Source organism: Ornithorhynchus anatinus, chromosome 1 (genome assembly GCF_004115215.2).
Source record: "Ornithorhynchus anatinus isolate Pmale09 chromosome 1, mOrnAna1.pri.v4, whole genome shotgun sequence".
NCBI classification, from domain to species: Eukaryota; Metazoa; Chordata; class Mammalia; order Monotremata; family Ornithorhynchidae; genus Ornithorhynchus; species Ornithorhynchus anatinus.
Window position 1 is genome coordinate 38,339,159 of NC_041728.1, and position 16,882 is coordinate 38,356,040.

The 16,882-nt window shown below is 44.8% G+C and overlaps 1 protein-coding gene across 1 annotated transcript in view; it reads left to right on the forward strand.

Annotated features, from left to right (window-relative positions):
* Positions 1 to 15,719, forward strand: part of YLPM1 (YLP motif containing 1) — a 61,034-nt gene extending 45,315 nt beyond the window's left edge. Inside the window, exons 18-23 of the mRNA XM_029058731.2 lie at positions 21 to 104; positions 2,713 to 2,793; positions 6,225 to 6,276; positions 12,627 to 12,757; positions 14,684 to 14,867; positions 15,254 to 15,719. Of these exons, the coding sequence (XP_028914564.1) occupies positions 21 to 104; positions 2,713 to 2,793; positions 6,225 to 6,276; positions 12,627 to 12,757; positions 14,684 to 14,830 (495 nt within the window). The 3' untranslated portion in view covers positions 14,831 to 14,867; positions 15,254 to 15,719. The remainder of the gene's footprint in view (positions 1 to 20; positions 105 to 2,712; positions 2,794 to 6,224; positions 6,277 to 12,626; positions 12,758 to 14,683; positions 14,868 to 15,253) is intronic.
* Positions 15,720 to 16,882: the final 1,163 nt, after the last annotated feature.

Below are 16,882 nucleotides of genomic sequence, written 5' to 3' on the forward strand. Positions count from 1 at the left end.
GACTATAAATCTCTCAATAGATGGCTGATCACTGGGAAACCGCACCGCGGCATATGATGCGTCTGGATATTCGTTCCTTGTTACAAGATGCTGCTATAGAAGAGGTGAGCATTTTGCGGTGCGACCTTATAGCTAGCTCTGTTTTAACATTCAGAATGTCAGCAGTCGAATCAGCGAAGGTGACCGTTGCCGGACAGGTATTTTCAAGTAACCCCACACCCTCTCATGTAAAACTGGAAACTGCTTTTCCATTCCACCTACTCTTCACAGAAGGCCAGTCGGTCACCTTATCCTTTCATTCATTCGTTCAATCGTATCCGTGGAGCGTTTACTGCGTGCAGAGCACTGTATTAAGCGCTTGGGAGAGTGTAGTACAATAATAAACAGACACAATTTCCCTGCCCACAACCAGCTTGCAGGGAAGTTGAACCTTGGAGATCAACAGTGGTGTTCATTGAGCTTTTACTGGGTACTCAGCACTCTACTAAGCACTTGGCAATGTACAGTGCAATAGAGTTACCCGATCCCTGCCCACAAGGAACGGTCAGTCTAGAGGGGGAGACAAACATTAAAATTAATGGCATACGGGGAGGAATAGCAGGATGTAAAGATAGGTACGTATGCGCTGTGGAGCTGATAAACGGTGCTTAGAGGGTTGAGGGGCGGGCATCGGCAGGGAGATGGATGAAATGGAGTGCAATCAGTGTGTGTTGGCAGTAGAAGAGCATAATATGGGAGCTGACGTATGGTAGGAGAGCAGTGAGGTAATAGAGGAGGAGAGCTGATTGAGTAGCTTCCTGCCAGTAATAATAGTAATAATAGTGATGATAATGGTGGTGGTTAAGCGATTACTAAGTTCTAGAACTGTTCTAAGCACTGGGGTCAATAGAAGCTAATCAGGTTGAACACAGTCCCTGTCCCACACGGGGCTCACAGACTTCATCCCCATTTTATAGATGAGGTAACTGAGGCACAGAGCGGTCAAGTGGCGGACTAAGGAGTTTCTCTTTGAGGTGAAGTTGGCCGGTCAGCCATTGGAGGTGTTTGAGGTGTGGGGAGATACAAACCGGACTGATTTTCAGTAAAATGGACTAAGCGGCAGAGCGAAGTACGGAGAGACACAGAGCAGGGAGGTCAGTGAGGAAGCTGATCCAGGAGTCAAGGTCGGGTAGGATAAGGGCTTGGATCAGCATGGTAGCGGTTGGGATGGAGAGGAAAGAATGGGTTCTTGAGTTGTTCTCCAGCCAGGGTATTCGTATCTACCCAGTGCTTAGTACCAAGCTTGGCACGTAATAAGCAGTGTACAACTGTAGTGAATTGTTTAAATTACAGTTCCTCTCTGGTTTTAGTAGGGCAGCTCTGTAATGTCACAGTGATTTTCTTTGACCTGCCGACTATTCAGAAACTGAATGTAGTCTTTGTATTAAGACAACCCTAAATGTTTTGTGAAGAGGGGTGGGGATTTAGTTTCCACACATTCAACCCGCTATTATTCCTGTTCTACCGGTGCGGATACAGTGACTCGTTCCTAGGAAAATAGAAGCTAGGTGAACTTGGGAAGTCTCTTCCATTTTTGAAATGGAGATGAAAGATCCTTGCAGATCTCCTCACCTGCTGCCTCTCCTCCAGTTCACTCTGCTGCCTGGGTCATTTTTCTAAAACATCATTTTGCATACATTCCCTGTTCTTCAAAAACCTTCACTCGTTGCCCATTCCTCCCTCCTTTGAGCCAGAAACTCCTGACCCCAGACTCTAAACCCTCAATCAGCTGTCTCTTCTCTCTTCCTAACTTCGCTCCTCTCCCACCACACCCCAGCTCACACACATCATTCCTCTCAAGCCAGTCTACTCGCTGGGCCTCATTCTCATCTCTCCCACCGCTGACCTCAAGCCCTCCCTCCCCTTTCCCATTTGGCAGATCTCTATTCCCTTCTTCGAAACCCTTCGAAAACTGTATCTCTTCCAAGAGGCCTATCGCCATTACCTCTCATTTACTCCCTCCTACCACTTAAGCACTTCTCTGTCTGGTGGGGTAGAGTTCTTCCCCACCAAGGATATACCTATCTTTAAACACCGTTGATTTTCCCCTACTTGTATTATATTTTAGCGTCTGTCTCCCCCGCACTGGATTTTAAACCCCTCGAGGGCAGTCCAGTGCTTGGCACAGAATAAGCACTCAGTAAACACTCTGGAATGAGTGATTGAAGCCTCCTTTAGTGAAGGGGAACCTAGAATCTCTAAAAAGAAGATCTGACTTGAATTCATTTAGGAAAGGGCCCATTGATATGAAGAAACCTGAGTGAAATGGTCTTCCCAGATTCATTGGAGAAGAAATCGTTGTATTCTTACAATTCGTCAATCGCAGTTAGAGACTATTTTTGTGGTTTCTAGTTCCTTTGATTTAGAAACTCCAGAAGTCAAGAGTCAGGAACGTTTATTGAGTGCCCACTCTACAGATCCCGGAACTAAACTTGTGGAGAGTTACAACGGTAGGTGAACTCACAAGGAAACTTTAAGAAGAATACAACATAGTTCTGTCTCCTGTACCTCTAACCCTGATTTTTAATTGACAGAGCTGCCGTAAGAAAGAGATGAATCTTGGTGTTTTTGGTCTTCCTACTCCCTCTTTTTCGAGTCAGTAAACTTGTTCTGTATTCCCTTTACAAGACACGTTTAGAAATAAAACCCTGAAATATATTTTCTGGGATCTAGGTTGAGATGGAAGATTTTGACGCAAATATTGAAGAGCAGAAAGAAGAAAAGAAAGACGCAGAGGAAGAAGAAAGCGAACTGGTAGGAGACCGAGCACCTTAACTACTGTGCCTTTTATTAGAACTCTCCGGGAGAGGTAGAATGGCTCTAAGCTCCGGTGATTCGATTCCTTTTCACGCCGTATTAATCGTGGGTTTTATATGTGACTCTAATGACTAACTAAACTTATTTCTGTGTTTTGACAGATGAAAGTAATCTGTTGCTCTAGTTTTTATCGGTAGAGCTAAAAGTTAAGGCATCTCCGAATATATAAAGCTCTAGGCACTTTCTGAGGTTTTGCTTCTCCGGGGAAAAGCAAACTAATGTTTTAAAACGTTTTGCCTGCCCCGTCACCCAATACAGCTCTCCTCTTTTGTTGCAAGGTTTCTAAATTGGGTGTGTTTTGTACTAAAGAACTGTTCTTCAGCCAAGTGGCAAAGTGATGACCGTTCTGCTTCTGGATTTGCTCCTCTAAATTCTGTCCCGTTGAAAGACTAAGGGTTGTTCATCCAGTTTAGTGGTACGGTTTTCTTTGTCATTCTGAGCAGCAACTTAGAAAGCTCAGACATTTCTGTAGAACCAGCTTGATTTTTCTTCACTTGCCAATGAAATGAGAAGGCTGCAACTAGTGTTCTCCTCCTTTGAAATTCTCTTGGTTAATTTTGTTCTTGGGCCTTTCTTAGTGCCTTCCGCCTTGATACTCAATAGGACCCCGTGAAAAGCGAGAGCCCTAAACCCCACTTCCAAAAGGCCAGAGTGGAAGTTCGTAGCATCTCGAGGATTGGTGGGAGCTATTTGGTCCCAAGCCGATAAGTGTCCAGTTTGGTCCCGAAGTCCGGGCTTTTTATTTTAAGCACTCTGCTTCCCTCCTGCACGGTTCCTGCTACCGAGTCCCGGGATTCAGCAGCGTTTCTGGGTTTCATGGAGGTCCGGGAAGGAGTGCTAAGGCACTGGAACATGGTAGGGGGGGTGTTGCGGGGCCAGGGCACCCGCCCTCACCCACCCCAGAGGCACACCCTAGGTTTGGGGTGGCGTCGGGTGGACGTCCACAAAACGGGGATTTTGACGTCCTTTATGCCGCGTGCCTGGCGTGACACGTTGTGACTTCACGTGCGTCTGTGCGACCAGTCTCCACGAGGGCCGTCAGCGGCCACCCTGCGGGAGGTTTTGGCCAGTAGATCCGTGTGAAATTTAGAGGCCGCCGTCCTCGATGAAAAACCATCCAGGATGGAGTTAACCTCCGGGCAGCACTTGGTGGAGTTGTTCCAGCGGGGTTTCAAATATAAGCTCTTGGTTTCCTTGACAGACGTAACTCGGATCACCTTGCGGGAGCGAGACCAAATCCATTTTTTCTTTGCCAGACTCCGCTTTGGTAGGAAGTGTCTGCTAACTCTCATTTCTAACCTCCTGCCGTGCGCGGGCTGAGAAGTGATTGCTGTTTTCTTAAAGCGCTGCCTGTCGTGCTGTGGGGAAAAATAGACGGCCTCGGGCAGGTCGCTTAGAACCTCTTGGAGCTCCAGTTTTCCGTTGGTAAAATAGGGAAGAAAATGCCTGTGTCTTCCCATCTCACAGATAGGCGATAAATATGAGAAATTTTCTGGGAAAGTACTTTAAGTTCTTAAGCAAGGTGCTTTCCGAATCTCTGTCATCGTTCTTGCCTGAGATGAAAACATACACTCCTGGACAAGGTAAATGACATCTAGAGAAAGACAAGACTCCAGTTACTCTCTCGTACACTTTAGACACGTGGCAGGAAAAACAACATAACAATACCCCCTCTGGTTCCTCTCTGCCGACACCAAACCGAGAGAGAATTTGGAGCCCGCTAATCGTAGGGAAGAACAAGCAACGTATCTCAAAGGGAATTACTAAACTTTCGTTTTGCCTACGTTCATCACGTTGCCAGACTTCTCCTACCTTGTGGGAAAAAGTAGAGGTTGGATCATTTCCCCCCATAGAGCTCATCCGACAAGAGTTCACCCAGCTCTTTAGAAGAATCCCACCGCCTCTGCCATCAAAGGGTACAGAGCAGTCGTCCTCTTACTCAAACCCAAGGGAACTCTTATTTCTCAAAACATTTTCCACACTATTTAAAACCGTTCCCGTAACTAACAGCTAAAAAAATCTCCTCGGAAACATTAAGAGAATCCCTAATTTTGGTGTGTTACGATGTGTTTGCTCTTTTGACTGTTGTCTTCGCACGTTGATGTTCCGATAGGTACGTTTGATGCGGATGTACCCTGGTAATGCTCTGGGCAGATTTTAAACGATTTGCACACAGTTCTTCACTTTTCACTGCAGCACAGCTCTGTCTGAGTTTGGTTCTGACATATATTTTGGTGTTTTTCACCCCGATAATGACGTCTAGTCAAATGGAGCTTAGCTTTGAAACCCTAAAACGGTTCATGCTGGCATGAAGACTAGAACTCTCAGTATCTGCAGGATTTCTGAAGAAGTGGTGCCGTGCAGTATCGGAGCACAGCACCCGTGTCAGTGAGCAATTATGCTCCAAATAACAGGCACCCGCCTGCCTGGGTTTTTCATTTAAACGTGTGAGGGATGGAGATAAAGACACGAGCAAGTCATAAGCGAGCTTCATCTTGAACAAGAGGTGTAAAGTAAGCCCAGCTGTTAAAGTGTCAGATCGGTGGGGGATGTTAAAAAAGCCTTATATGAAGAGGAAAATGTGGGTATCCTGAACTGAAGGGGTAATTAAACAGGCACACTGGGGATTGAAAAATCTTACATATATTTGTTGGAAAGAAAGTGGGCAACTGTTTCCTTAGATGTCAAATGCATTCAGAGAACGAACCTCTTGAAATATGGGATGAAGAGGTGATATAACAAGGCTATACATGTCAGCAAAGTTTCCCATCCATTAAGGAAATGCTTCAGAGCTTGATTCAGTAAAACCTAGTGGCACACGAATGAACCCTTTAAAATGCAATTGCACATAACTTATTTTCAGTAATTTTCCTTTTATATATGCGATTGTTTTGGTTATTCAGGTAAAGATGCCAGGCAGCAGAGAACAAAATGGTGCCATTCTCTGAACTGTGCTGCTACCGTGGGATAAAATGTTGGCGATTGTAATTAGGAAATATCCTAGCTTCCTTATGTTTGAAAATAGGTGTTGCAAATCCCACGCTCCTTGAGTAACATTAACACAGTAAACAGCCACACACATACGAACACACACATACACGTTTGTTTGCCATGTAAGATCTTTGTGCAGGAGCCGATGAGGAGTTCTGTACTTTGGTTGCATGAAGACTGTGACATCCTTTAATGATTGCCAGAGCGTTCATTTCATTTGATAACTGAGATTTTGCTTTATTTAAGGCAGTGTTTACAGCCTGTGAGAGGGAGCCGAATCCATTCCCGTTTTAATGCTGTTTCCATTTCAAAAGTGATATGCATGCGTGTGTGTGTCTCTTTCTAATCCTTCGAGCTTCTTTCTGTGTACGATTTAGGGATACATTCCGAAAAGCAAATGGGAGATGGATACCTCTGAGGCAAAGCTAGGTGGGTATTTTCTTATTCCTGTTTTTGTATGTCTGGTGCTGTAGGATAATGGTCAAAGGTCATTCAGTACTCAACCCGATGAATGAAGAGAACATACTTAGCCAAATCTCGTTTCAACACCGTGTCTTCTAGTGCATCTTTTTAGCCTGTATTTACATTCAGGTATACCCGTGTACTTTGGTAATGCTCAGATCATGATACAAAGTGGTTAAAGAGAAAAGATCCCATTTCAACATCACTTGATCATTTCAGGGGCCATCAGAAGCATCTACGTGCAAGTGAGTAATAAGAGGTCAATGTGCTTTTCGAATAATTCATTCTCGGTTCTTAATTTAAATCAGAAAAGCTGCCGACGAGAGTCCTTGCCTTGAATGGTGTAATATAACCAGCAAGAGTTCATCCGCAGACTTCAGCTTACTTTAACCCATACTCTAACATATTTATTGTGGTTTTTTTCGGTAAGCAATCGTTTTCACCAAGCTCTGAGACCGTTTCACCAAATTGACGTAAAACGTCCTAGGAGAAGACCGTTTCTATTTAGTGCCCATGACGTGCCTGTCGATCAGTGTACTGAGAACTTGCTGTGTGCAGAGCACTGTACTCAGCACTTGGGAGAGTACGGTATAACAGGATTGGTAGACACGGAACCTAGTTACAAGGAACTTACAGCACTCTATCAAAATCAGAATGCTGAGACAGTTAATATAGATCTAGGACCAGGTTAAGTCCAGTGCAGTTTCCATTCATGTACAGTTACACGTGTGGTGGTTTTTCTAAACAGCGATGTTTGTCAGTAATCTCGACAAATGAAAAATGAAGTTTGAAAACACATGGGTCACTGCTCTACGATATGGAGGATACTTGTGAATCTGACTTCTTGCTCTTTTCTGTTACAAAATGAGTGAACTATCTCCTGAAAACCCTCTTACTAAGTCCCTAGAATTAATTGTCTGTTTTAGTGCTGAATCCACGTCAATATATTACCAGTTTTATACGCTGCACTGGTTGTTGAAATTGCATTGCTGTAACATGACTTGTTAACATGGAGTTGCGCTGCGAAGGGTTTTCGGTTTTCCATGGCTGCATACTAAAGTAGCAAAAGAAAAGAATGTCTGAAATTTTTTTGTTTATGTTGTCAAAGTTAATTTGCTGAACAGTCGGTCAGTAATTTTTACCAGCTCTGTGACAGTTTCTTCTAAAATCCTCCAGAAGTGTATGATGTGTATGTTTTTCCAAAGTATGCTTTTGTACTTCACTTGGGAAATAAGCCATAAAAACTGTCACCATAGCCCTTTCTCCGCTCAAGGTTTGTTCCACAAGAGGCTCTAAACTCCAGATTTTTTTAAAAGGTATCAGATTTACGAATGCCAATAACCATGCATTTGAAAAAGATGACCTGCCTTTAATCCCATTCTCACCTCAATTAAGTTGGTAGAAGTAACTGTTGATTATTATTTTGATTATTACTGTGTTATTTAAACGCTTACTATGTGCTAAGCACTTGCACTAGGTCAGATACAACTTAATCAGGTTCAACACAGGTCCCTGCCCCACATGGAGCTCACTGAATAGGTAGGGGTTGTATTTTTTAATATTTTAATTCGAAGAGTGTAGGATCTTTTGATGCGAGGTGCCCACGAATTTAAAGAATAAAGAAATTATATGAAGGGGAGGCCCCCAAAAATTTGTCTTTCGCTTAAAGCATACAGTTTTTAAAAGCTTCCTGGAGTCCGGAAGAATAGACGGTGATGCCAGAGATCGAAAGACAGGATCACCACCCTCGCTATTCTAGGTAAAATGGCAACTGTTAGTATTTGAGAATTTAGAATAACGAAAAGAACTCGTCAGGGTCACATATATCCTGCAGAGCATATAGCAGTGACCCGTATGTTTTCAAACTTGATTTTTCCTTTGTCGAGATTATTGACAAACATCACCGTTCAGAAAAAACACTAGATGATAACTGTAATGCATTGGACTTAACCTGGTCCTAGATCTATATTAACTGTCCCAGAATTCTGATTTTGATAGAATGTAGTAAGCTCCTTGTGGATTAGGGCCTGTGTCTACCAACTCTGTTAGACTGTAGTAGTCTTGGAAAAATGCTATATGACCCATCACTCATTCATCAGAAAACATATTTTCCACATTCTCACTAGTTGTGAAAAGCAGAATCTTAAACCAGATGGTCTAGAAGCGTCTTTCTTCCATCTGTCCGGGCTCCGTTGAAGGCTTTAAAGAACTTCTTGTGAATGTGGAAGGTACAGATTAATGTGTGTGCAGCTGGGTTTTAGTTCCGTAAGCAGAAATGGCAGTGGAATTGAAAATAACATGTCTTTTCAGAGCATATTACTAATTAGGGAACCAGACTTCTGAGACACTTCCTCTTGGAAGCCAAGAGCTCCTCTCCCTGTGGTGTACTGACTGCCTCCACTGGCTGGCTCCGTATTAGATATCAGTCGATCCTTTTTATTGAGCTCTTACTGTGTGCAGAGCACTATACGAAGCGCTTGCGAGAGAACAGGATAAGGGAGTTGGTTCAATCAAGGGTGTTTATTGAGCATTCGGTATGTGCAGAGCACTTGACCAGTCGTTAGGGAGAGTATAATATAATTATAAACAGACACATTCCCTGCCCACAACGAGCCGACAGTCTAGAGGCCTCCAAGCGGGGAGACCATTTCCCTCACAGCAGGTGATAGCCACATTTTACAGAGGAGGAACATTTCCAGTTCGCCCAGTGAGTCTCAGCAGAGCTGGGAACTGAAATCTTCTGGTTCCCAAGATAGTAATCTGGCCTGTGGACAGCAGCCTTTCATCCAATATAGCTTTTCGAGCAACCGGTAAAATCCCTCTGCAGGATATTAAACTATTCCCATTCTTCAGAAGGTATGAATAATTGTCTGTATAACCTTCATTGAAAGATGTTGAAACTCTAAACAGAGTCACGTTTCATATGCAGGAGTGTGACAGTATTCAAAACATTTTGAGCAGCTCTGCTCGACACATAATGTTGACTACGGGGTTGATCTTGGAGTCCTGCCTGTTATCTGAACTGTGACTTTCTAGCGGGGAAAAATGTTTTCCCCCCAAACCCTCATTTGGGTTTGACTTTTTCCAGCAATTGTGCCTTTTCCATCTTGAACCTACTGTTGCAAGTAGGTTTTTTTCGATTGCTTTTTTTTTTTTTTTTTTTAACTGCATGGGACCAGATGGAAAGCCATTCGGTGCTATAACTTCAGCCTTCCCAGATATGTCAACCATTTGGAAAACGGATTTCCAGCAACGTGTCTTTGTCATTGGACCCAGTCCCTGTCCCACACGGGGCGCACAGCCTCAATCCCGATTTTACAGGCACAGAGAAGTAAGGTGACTTACCCAGGTTTCCACAGCAGACAAGTGGTAAACCAGTGCCAAGTAGGGGGAAAAAAAGAACGTAAGATTCCACGTTCGTATCAGCCCTGGTGTTAGGGAGCCAGTGCCCGGAGGATCTGATAATGAGGACTTTTTGCTATGAGTTCAGGATGGCAGGTAAGGTTGGAGGGCGTTCACGTGAGCTGGTGCACACAGAATATTGTTCTCTGGAAGTTTGCTTCGTTTGGGGGCATTCTCAGTAGCCCAAGCCTCCGCCATGTTGACATGTAGACACCACGTCGACTGGCTTGGGTTGCACGCAGACCGGTTAACAGCCCACCTTCCCTCCTGGGACCCATCTAGGCCAAGGTGGAGGGCCGAAGAACAGAATACGTCCGGGACACATTTAGCCTGGTCGATGATCACGCAGACTCTGGCCATCATGCTTTGTCTTGACACAGTCCACTCTAGCATTAGCTTAACATCTAATACTAGATTTACTGTAAAGCAGAATTGATCTGAAAATGGAATTTTTTCCCCGAAAGTTCCCTTTATAAATAAAAATGCTGTCCTAGGAACACGGTGCTAACTATTTGAATCAGCGAATAACGTGCTCGTTTCCTTAATCATTACTCTGTACCATGGTTAGAAGGTGTGCTTTAATGTTGTGATTTCCAGAAGCTTATTTTGAACTCGGGGCCTTTTTAAAATAATCTTTTTAAAGCGCATCCTGTAAGATCGTCAGTATAAATGCATCGGTTGTCAAGTAATTATTCCCGTCAAAATAACTTTTCACTGGATTCACATTTCCAACCTCACAGGCCGAGCTTGTCACAATCCACCAAATTGGTGTTGGAGTTTAAAGATGCACAAGGGTTTCATTGGCTTATTCCTTAATCAACCATACCACGGCTCCATGGAAATATTTATATTTTTATTCAAGCACCGGGAGGCTTTTATTTCGAGCCCATTGCGAGATTAAAGTTTAAAACTAAAGTCTGAAAATGCAGGTGCTCAAATTATAGGTCCTTGCATATTCTAAAGTCAAAAACGTCGAAATCTCGAATAGCGACGCACGAGAACATTTTCCCTCCCAGCTCGTCACCCAGACTTCCACCCTGTTGCTGAGCCGTGCTTTTTACATGGAGCTGGGATCTGAGATTTCTTTTTGGTCAGAGACATCAGTGACAGTTTTGGCCACGTTAGGGCTCCACTAATTATTTTTTTAATTGTGTGTGCATGAGAATGGGAAGGCAGGAAGCAGGGGTGGATTTCCACTGTTCTGACAATTCTGTTCATTGATTCAATAGTATTTATTGAGCGCTTACTATGTGCAGAGCACTCTACTAAGCGCTTGGAATGTACAATTTGGCAACAGATAGAGACAATCCCTGCCCACTGATGGGCTCACAGTCTAATTCTGTGGGATCTGGAACCCTGCACAATTGATTTTGAAGGATGGTGGTGGGCTGACACCCATCCGTCGCTTCCCCCACCTATTGATTTACCTACCAAAATGTTCCCTGTAAAATCTTGCCTGATTAAGTCTTGATACACAGCATGATTCATAGCACAGTGCACACAAACCCACCCCGTCCCAGGTGGGAATCAAAAATATATATTTCCATTGACCTAGTAAAATAAGCGAGATTTAAGAGGTTTTTCTGACAGAATGACATGGCGGGCATCTCTTGGATTTGGTTAAAAAAAAAAAAAAGCCTCGGAAGACAGTCACTACTTTTCTTTTCTGCTTTCAGTTTTACAAAAGTTCATTTTTGTTTTCCTTCTGGGTTCTTTTTTGGGGGTTCATGGAAATGTTTTCAGCATTGCGTGACAATCAACTAATGTGCATATTTCTATAAATGACATTATCTGTGACTCAACATTTCAAAGTATCCTCCAATGATCTTAAAATCTGATCCAAAATATATGGAACGTGCGCTATCAAGAAACGAGCAGATCTCTTTGAGTAAAAATGTCTCGAGGAACGAAAGCTGAGGCAAAAAGCGAAAGATAACACACATACGAAAGGCCTTTGGTTTGCACACGGTGAATCGCGTCTGTGATTTCTTCACTGGCTTTCCAGCCACACATGGGTGAATTTCACCGTTGGATATGCATATATCCAAGAGATCTTTCGTGGTAATGCCAAGTAATGAAAACCACCAGGAAGTACACTGACACGCCTGAACTTTCTCCGATCACTTTTTGGTTTTTTTCTTGGTAATGCCTAATGCTTGGTCCAGGTACTGGTCTGGTTTCAAAATCAGTGATCCCTTACTGTCGACACTACAGGATTCACACCTGAAATCCCCACCTCTTGGGAATTGAAAATGGAACTCCAAAGCGAACACTGTATTTGACTATCATTGTGTCTCAGGTCGATCACCAGTTTTCACTAAGCTTAGAAGAAAACAGTATCGCAAACTGAAACCGACTCACATAGTATTCATCCATGGTGGATCTTGGCCACCCTCAAAGCCAAGATTCTGATTTCATTTGAGGCTCTGAGATCCGAGACCATATTATAACCATAACATAACTCATCGAGCATCCTTGAATCCATACTCTTGTCTGTGGCCCTGTTAACCACGACACAGGGCAGAACCTGTTGATACGGTTTTAAACTGTAGAGAAGACGGGATCGTTTTGAGAAAGTCCCCGAGTTGGGGCAGCGTTTTGCCGCTTGAACTTGGAATCGAAGGTGATCTGGCTCTCTACGAAGCCAGGCGCACTCCCTTGCCGTCTTCTGAGGCAGCGGTTGCGCTAAGCGCTCTGACAGCTGCCAGAAGCAGAGTCAGAGCCAAATAAAAGATGGGGGAGTGGATGTTCCTAAACATACATCCTCCCATTCTCTGAGGACGGCCTGGCCTCGCCATTGCAGCTTCTCTCCAAAATGAGTATGGAGCAGGCGTCCGGAAGCGCGTCCCGTTGTTGTTAAGTGCGAGCGTTCTGTCGGTCTCCCTTAATGCCGCGGCTCTGTGTTTACCCCTCAGACAAGCTGGATGGCCTACGGACGGGCGCTAAAAGGAAGCGCGATTGGGAGGCGATTGCCAGTAGGATGGAGGATTACCTTCAACTCCCCGACGACTATGACACCCGTGCTTCCGAACCTGGAAAGAAGAGGGTAACGGTCTTATTTCTCCATTTGAAAGTTTCGTGCCGGCCCCCACTCCCCCAGTTGGAATCGAATGCCCTCTCGGGATCAGAAGGATCCGCTTTCACTCCCGTTGTCCGGAATAGTGAAAGGACCGCTGAAAGAAATGCGGCGTCCCTCTTAAACAAAAAAATTGGAAGAGAACTTGGGGTGCGTGGTGGATTAGATTGAGTAACCTGAGAAATGTTTACGGATGGAGTTAAAGCCAACTGCTTCTAGTGAAGATGGCAGGGAATTCACGTATTTTGTTTAGGCTAGATTGGGCTCTGACAGGAGTCAGGCATTGTATATACTCTAGTCAGTAGGAAAGTTAACAGAAGGCCAGTGCTTACTGGAGGGCTGGAAGAGAGCCCAAGTATAAATGTGCATTGCTACAGATGAAATTAGCTGTGTTTTTCCAACTTTTTCACCTGCTAACGACGGTGTGTTTCTCTAGAAAGAAACCCGACACGAATAGCCCCGGCATCTCAAGATCTCAAGTCAGCAATGCTGTGTGAAAACCGGAGCTTTCCGCTCTTCCTTCCTCTCATTCCTTCTTTAATGAATTTTATGCATTTCCGAAAAAAAAAAAGTACATCAAGGTTTTCGCATTGCTGGCCCTTGAGAACGAGTTTAGGTTGTACATCTTCGAAATTCGGGTCGGGGAAGGTCAGAGCTAGAATGCTGGGGCAGCGTGTCGGTCAGTGGTATCTATTGAGCGCTTACCGGGTTTGCCACGGACTGTACTGAGCGGTTAGGGGAATACGACATAATAGAGTTGAGAGACATGAATCCCTACCCTCAAGGGAGCTTGTGGTCTAGCAGGGGGGAGAGACGATAAAATAAGTTATACACAGGGAAAGCAGTAAGGCGTGGGATATGTACATCAGTGCTGTGGGGGTGGAGTGAGTTTCAGGGTCCTCAGGGCCACAGACCTAAATTTATAGGTGATGCGCAAGAGGCCTCAAGAGGTAGCATGGCTTAATGGAAAGAGCCCGGGCCCGGGAGTCAGGAGGCCTGAGTTCTGATTCCGGCTCTGCTACTTGTCTGTTGTGTAGTCACTTCACTTCTCTGTGCCTCAGTCAACTCATCTGTAAAATGGGGATTAAGACTGCGAGCCCCCCTGTGGGACAGGGATTGTGTCCACTCAAATGACCTTGTATCCACCCCAGTGCTTGGCACAGTGCCTGGCGCATAGTACTCACTGAACTTTCATTTGAAAACCAAAAAAAAGCAGGGGGGCAAGTAACCGGGACTTTCCAGCCTCCCCCTCACCCCTTTCCAACCATAACCGTCTCCTCTCTTCCTATGAAGATGATACTCACCGGGGGAAAGGACGGGCTTAAACCTAGAGAGGAATCAGGAGCTGGGGGGATGGAACAGAGCAAACTTGAACTCTCCGGAGTCTGTGAGCCCCATGTGGGACGGACTGCGCCCAACCTAGTTAACTTTTATCTACCCCCGCACTTAGGACAGTGTTAGGCATATAGTAAGCGCTTAGCAAATCCCATTTAAAAAAAAAAATGAAAGGGAAGGTAGCGTGGGAAGATGAAAGGTCAGTCAAGGAAACCTTCTCAGCGGAGAGAGAATTTTAGTTCATAGGATCAAGCAAAAAAAGAAGAGGGAGATATTTGTGTTTTTCTCTTTCTCAAGTTCAGTCCCTATAGAATGGTCCCTTGCTGAATGAACAAAGGTGTGAGATACCCGCCGTTTCCCTTGGGGGGCTCTGGGATTAGGTTCTCCCTGGTGGGAAAGAAGGCTAATTATTCATTCAGTCGTATTTTTTGAGCGCTTTACTGCACGGCCTTCTTTGCTTTTCCAAAGGCCCAGTCAGCGGTATTTACGGAGCACTCGCTATGTGCAGAGCACCGTACTAAACGCTTGCAAGAGTACGATACAACTATCTGTTTTTTGTAGGTGAGATGGGCCGATCTGGAAGAAAAGAAAGATGCCGATAGGAAGAGAGCCATAGGCTTTGTCGTTGGACAGACTGACTGGGAGAAGATCACAGATGAAAGTGGTCACCTTGCCGAGCGAGCCCTCAATCGCACGAAATACATTTGAGACATAGTCATTAAGTGGAGTCCTTCTACCTGTGAAGGTAAGGATCCCCAAGTCATCCGCGCAGACGTTGAAGTCGTTGCTCTTTAAAGATATGGGGGGCCAAGAAGACAGCGTGGTTTTCTGAGAGGGGCCTCTCTCTCCTTTGAATTCTCTTCAGCTCCCCTGACAGTAGGTAACTGCTAATTTCCCACCTCCCCGTGCTGGGTAACTTTCAAAAGAGACAGGAAAAGGAAATGGAAGTTGGCGTCTGCCGTCAGTCTCAGCGATCAGGCCGTAATACTTCGACGTAAAGAGAGTGTGCCTCCACCGCGGGGGCTGGAGAATTTGGGTTCTCTTTTGTCCTGGTTCTCCAGGGTTGCATTTGAACTTTAGCTCCTCCTTTGGCCTTTCACTCTGTGTGACAACCTTTTCTTTTCTTTCCAGGAGGTTTGCGTAAGGCGATTTGAAGCTGAGGCTGCATGGCGATCCTTAGCGGGTCACGTCATTTCCGAGTTCAGTTGTTCTTTTCTTTCGTGTCCTCCTCACCGCCCCCCCAGCCCCTTCCCTTTTTGTTTTGGTTTTTTGCTGCTTTAATTTCTGCAAGTTCTTTTAAATATCAGCAGGGGATCCTCCAGCGCCCCCAAGGGGTTCGATTAGAGTCTTGCTAAGCCCAAGCAAGAGCTGAATTTTCTTTTTAGAAAGTTTGGGGAGGGAGGGAGGGGTTGGTTTAGCTGCAGATGCCGGGGTGGGGTTACGGGAGGGATCGGGTAGAAAATAATGTCCTCCACTGTACTATGTCCAGAATGTCTGTATCATCATTGCTTTGTGGCCGTTTTCATTTTATACCGTGTGGACCCTTATAGCTGATTGTACTAGGATTCAGACCAATAAACTTTCATTATAAAGCCAACGCGGTTCGCGGGCCGTGCACCACGGCCCCTTTCTCTGGTTTTCTTTTCCTTTTGGCCGTCGTAAATCTGGCGTGCCCTCAGCGTGGGCTAACTGAGCATCTCAGGAAAGGTGCAGAGGTCAGAGTTTCCTTAGCGCATCTGGCAAGCTAGGGGCTCGGTCACCTTTGGATCGTGTACATCCTGAGTTCTGGTGCTCGCTTTTCTTTCCGTCTTAAGTCCGGATAATCGGTAGCGGTCCGTTTCGAGTATTCAGCAACCCCCCGGAGAATACCTTTTCTATAATGTGGTGTTGGGGTTTTTTTTTTAATTTCGGGGGACTTCCCCTATTCTGGTGGTCCCTAGGGGTTTAAATTCCATTATGGGGTATTCTCCATGGAGATCTCTCACCTTGGTCCTCAGCTTGAAATACTGGTTCTAATCCCCAAATAAAAATTTAAGAGAATGAGCAGGCTTCTCTGAAATACCAACGTTAGAATGTTTTGGTCATCCCAATCAGTCAGTCAGCAAGTAACGTCTGCTTCCACCCTCTGACGGCATTGAACCAAACTGTCGTTTGGAGATTTCCAGCTGCTTCTCCTGCCTACGAAACGAAGAGGACCGTGCTCTCCTTTTTCCCAAGGCGTTTTTCAGCATGGAAGAAGGTGAACGGGGGCTTTCACCCCAAAGTACCATTTGCCCTTCACACCTCAAAACGGCAAGTCGTAAGTTTGCCCACAATAGGTTTTGGGAGTTAAAACTTCTCTGTTTTCTGCTTCACAGATCCACAATGGTTGGCTGGCTGTCTTTTCTAAAATAGTCTAGTCGGTTGGTCGTGCTGTTTTTGAGCCAAGATGAAATGCTGGGATTCTGAAAATTCTGTGCTTTTATTTTTCCATGAATATTTACATTCAAGAGACGGTTAAGTTCTTTAGCCAGTCAATTCCGAAGGTATCACATGGTACATTAAAAGAGAACCATTATTTGTAGTGTTTAATGTTTTCCATTTGTTCATTGAGCTAACATTCTGTTTCCTCGGACCTTTCTCGGCCTGCTTCGTTACGTCTGGGAGAAAAGCCTTCTCTGACGTAGTTAATGATAGTCTGTCCTCATGTGTTTCTGAAAACCCAGTGTTTAACTGAGTTTTCCACAGCTCTGCCCAAGATATGTCAGTTCACAGCTCTGA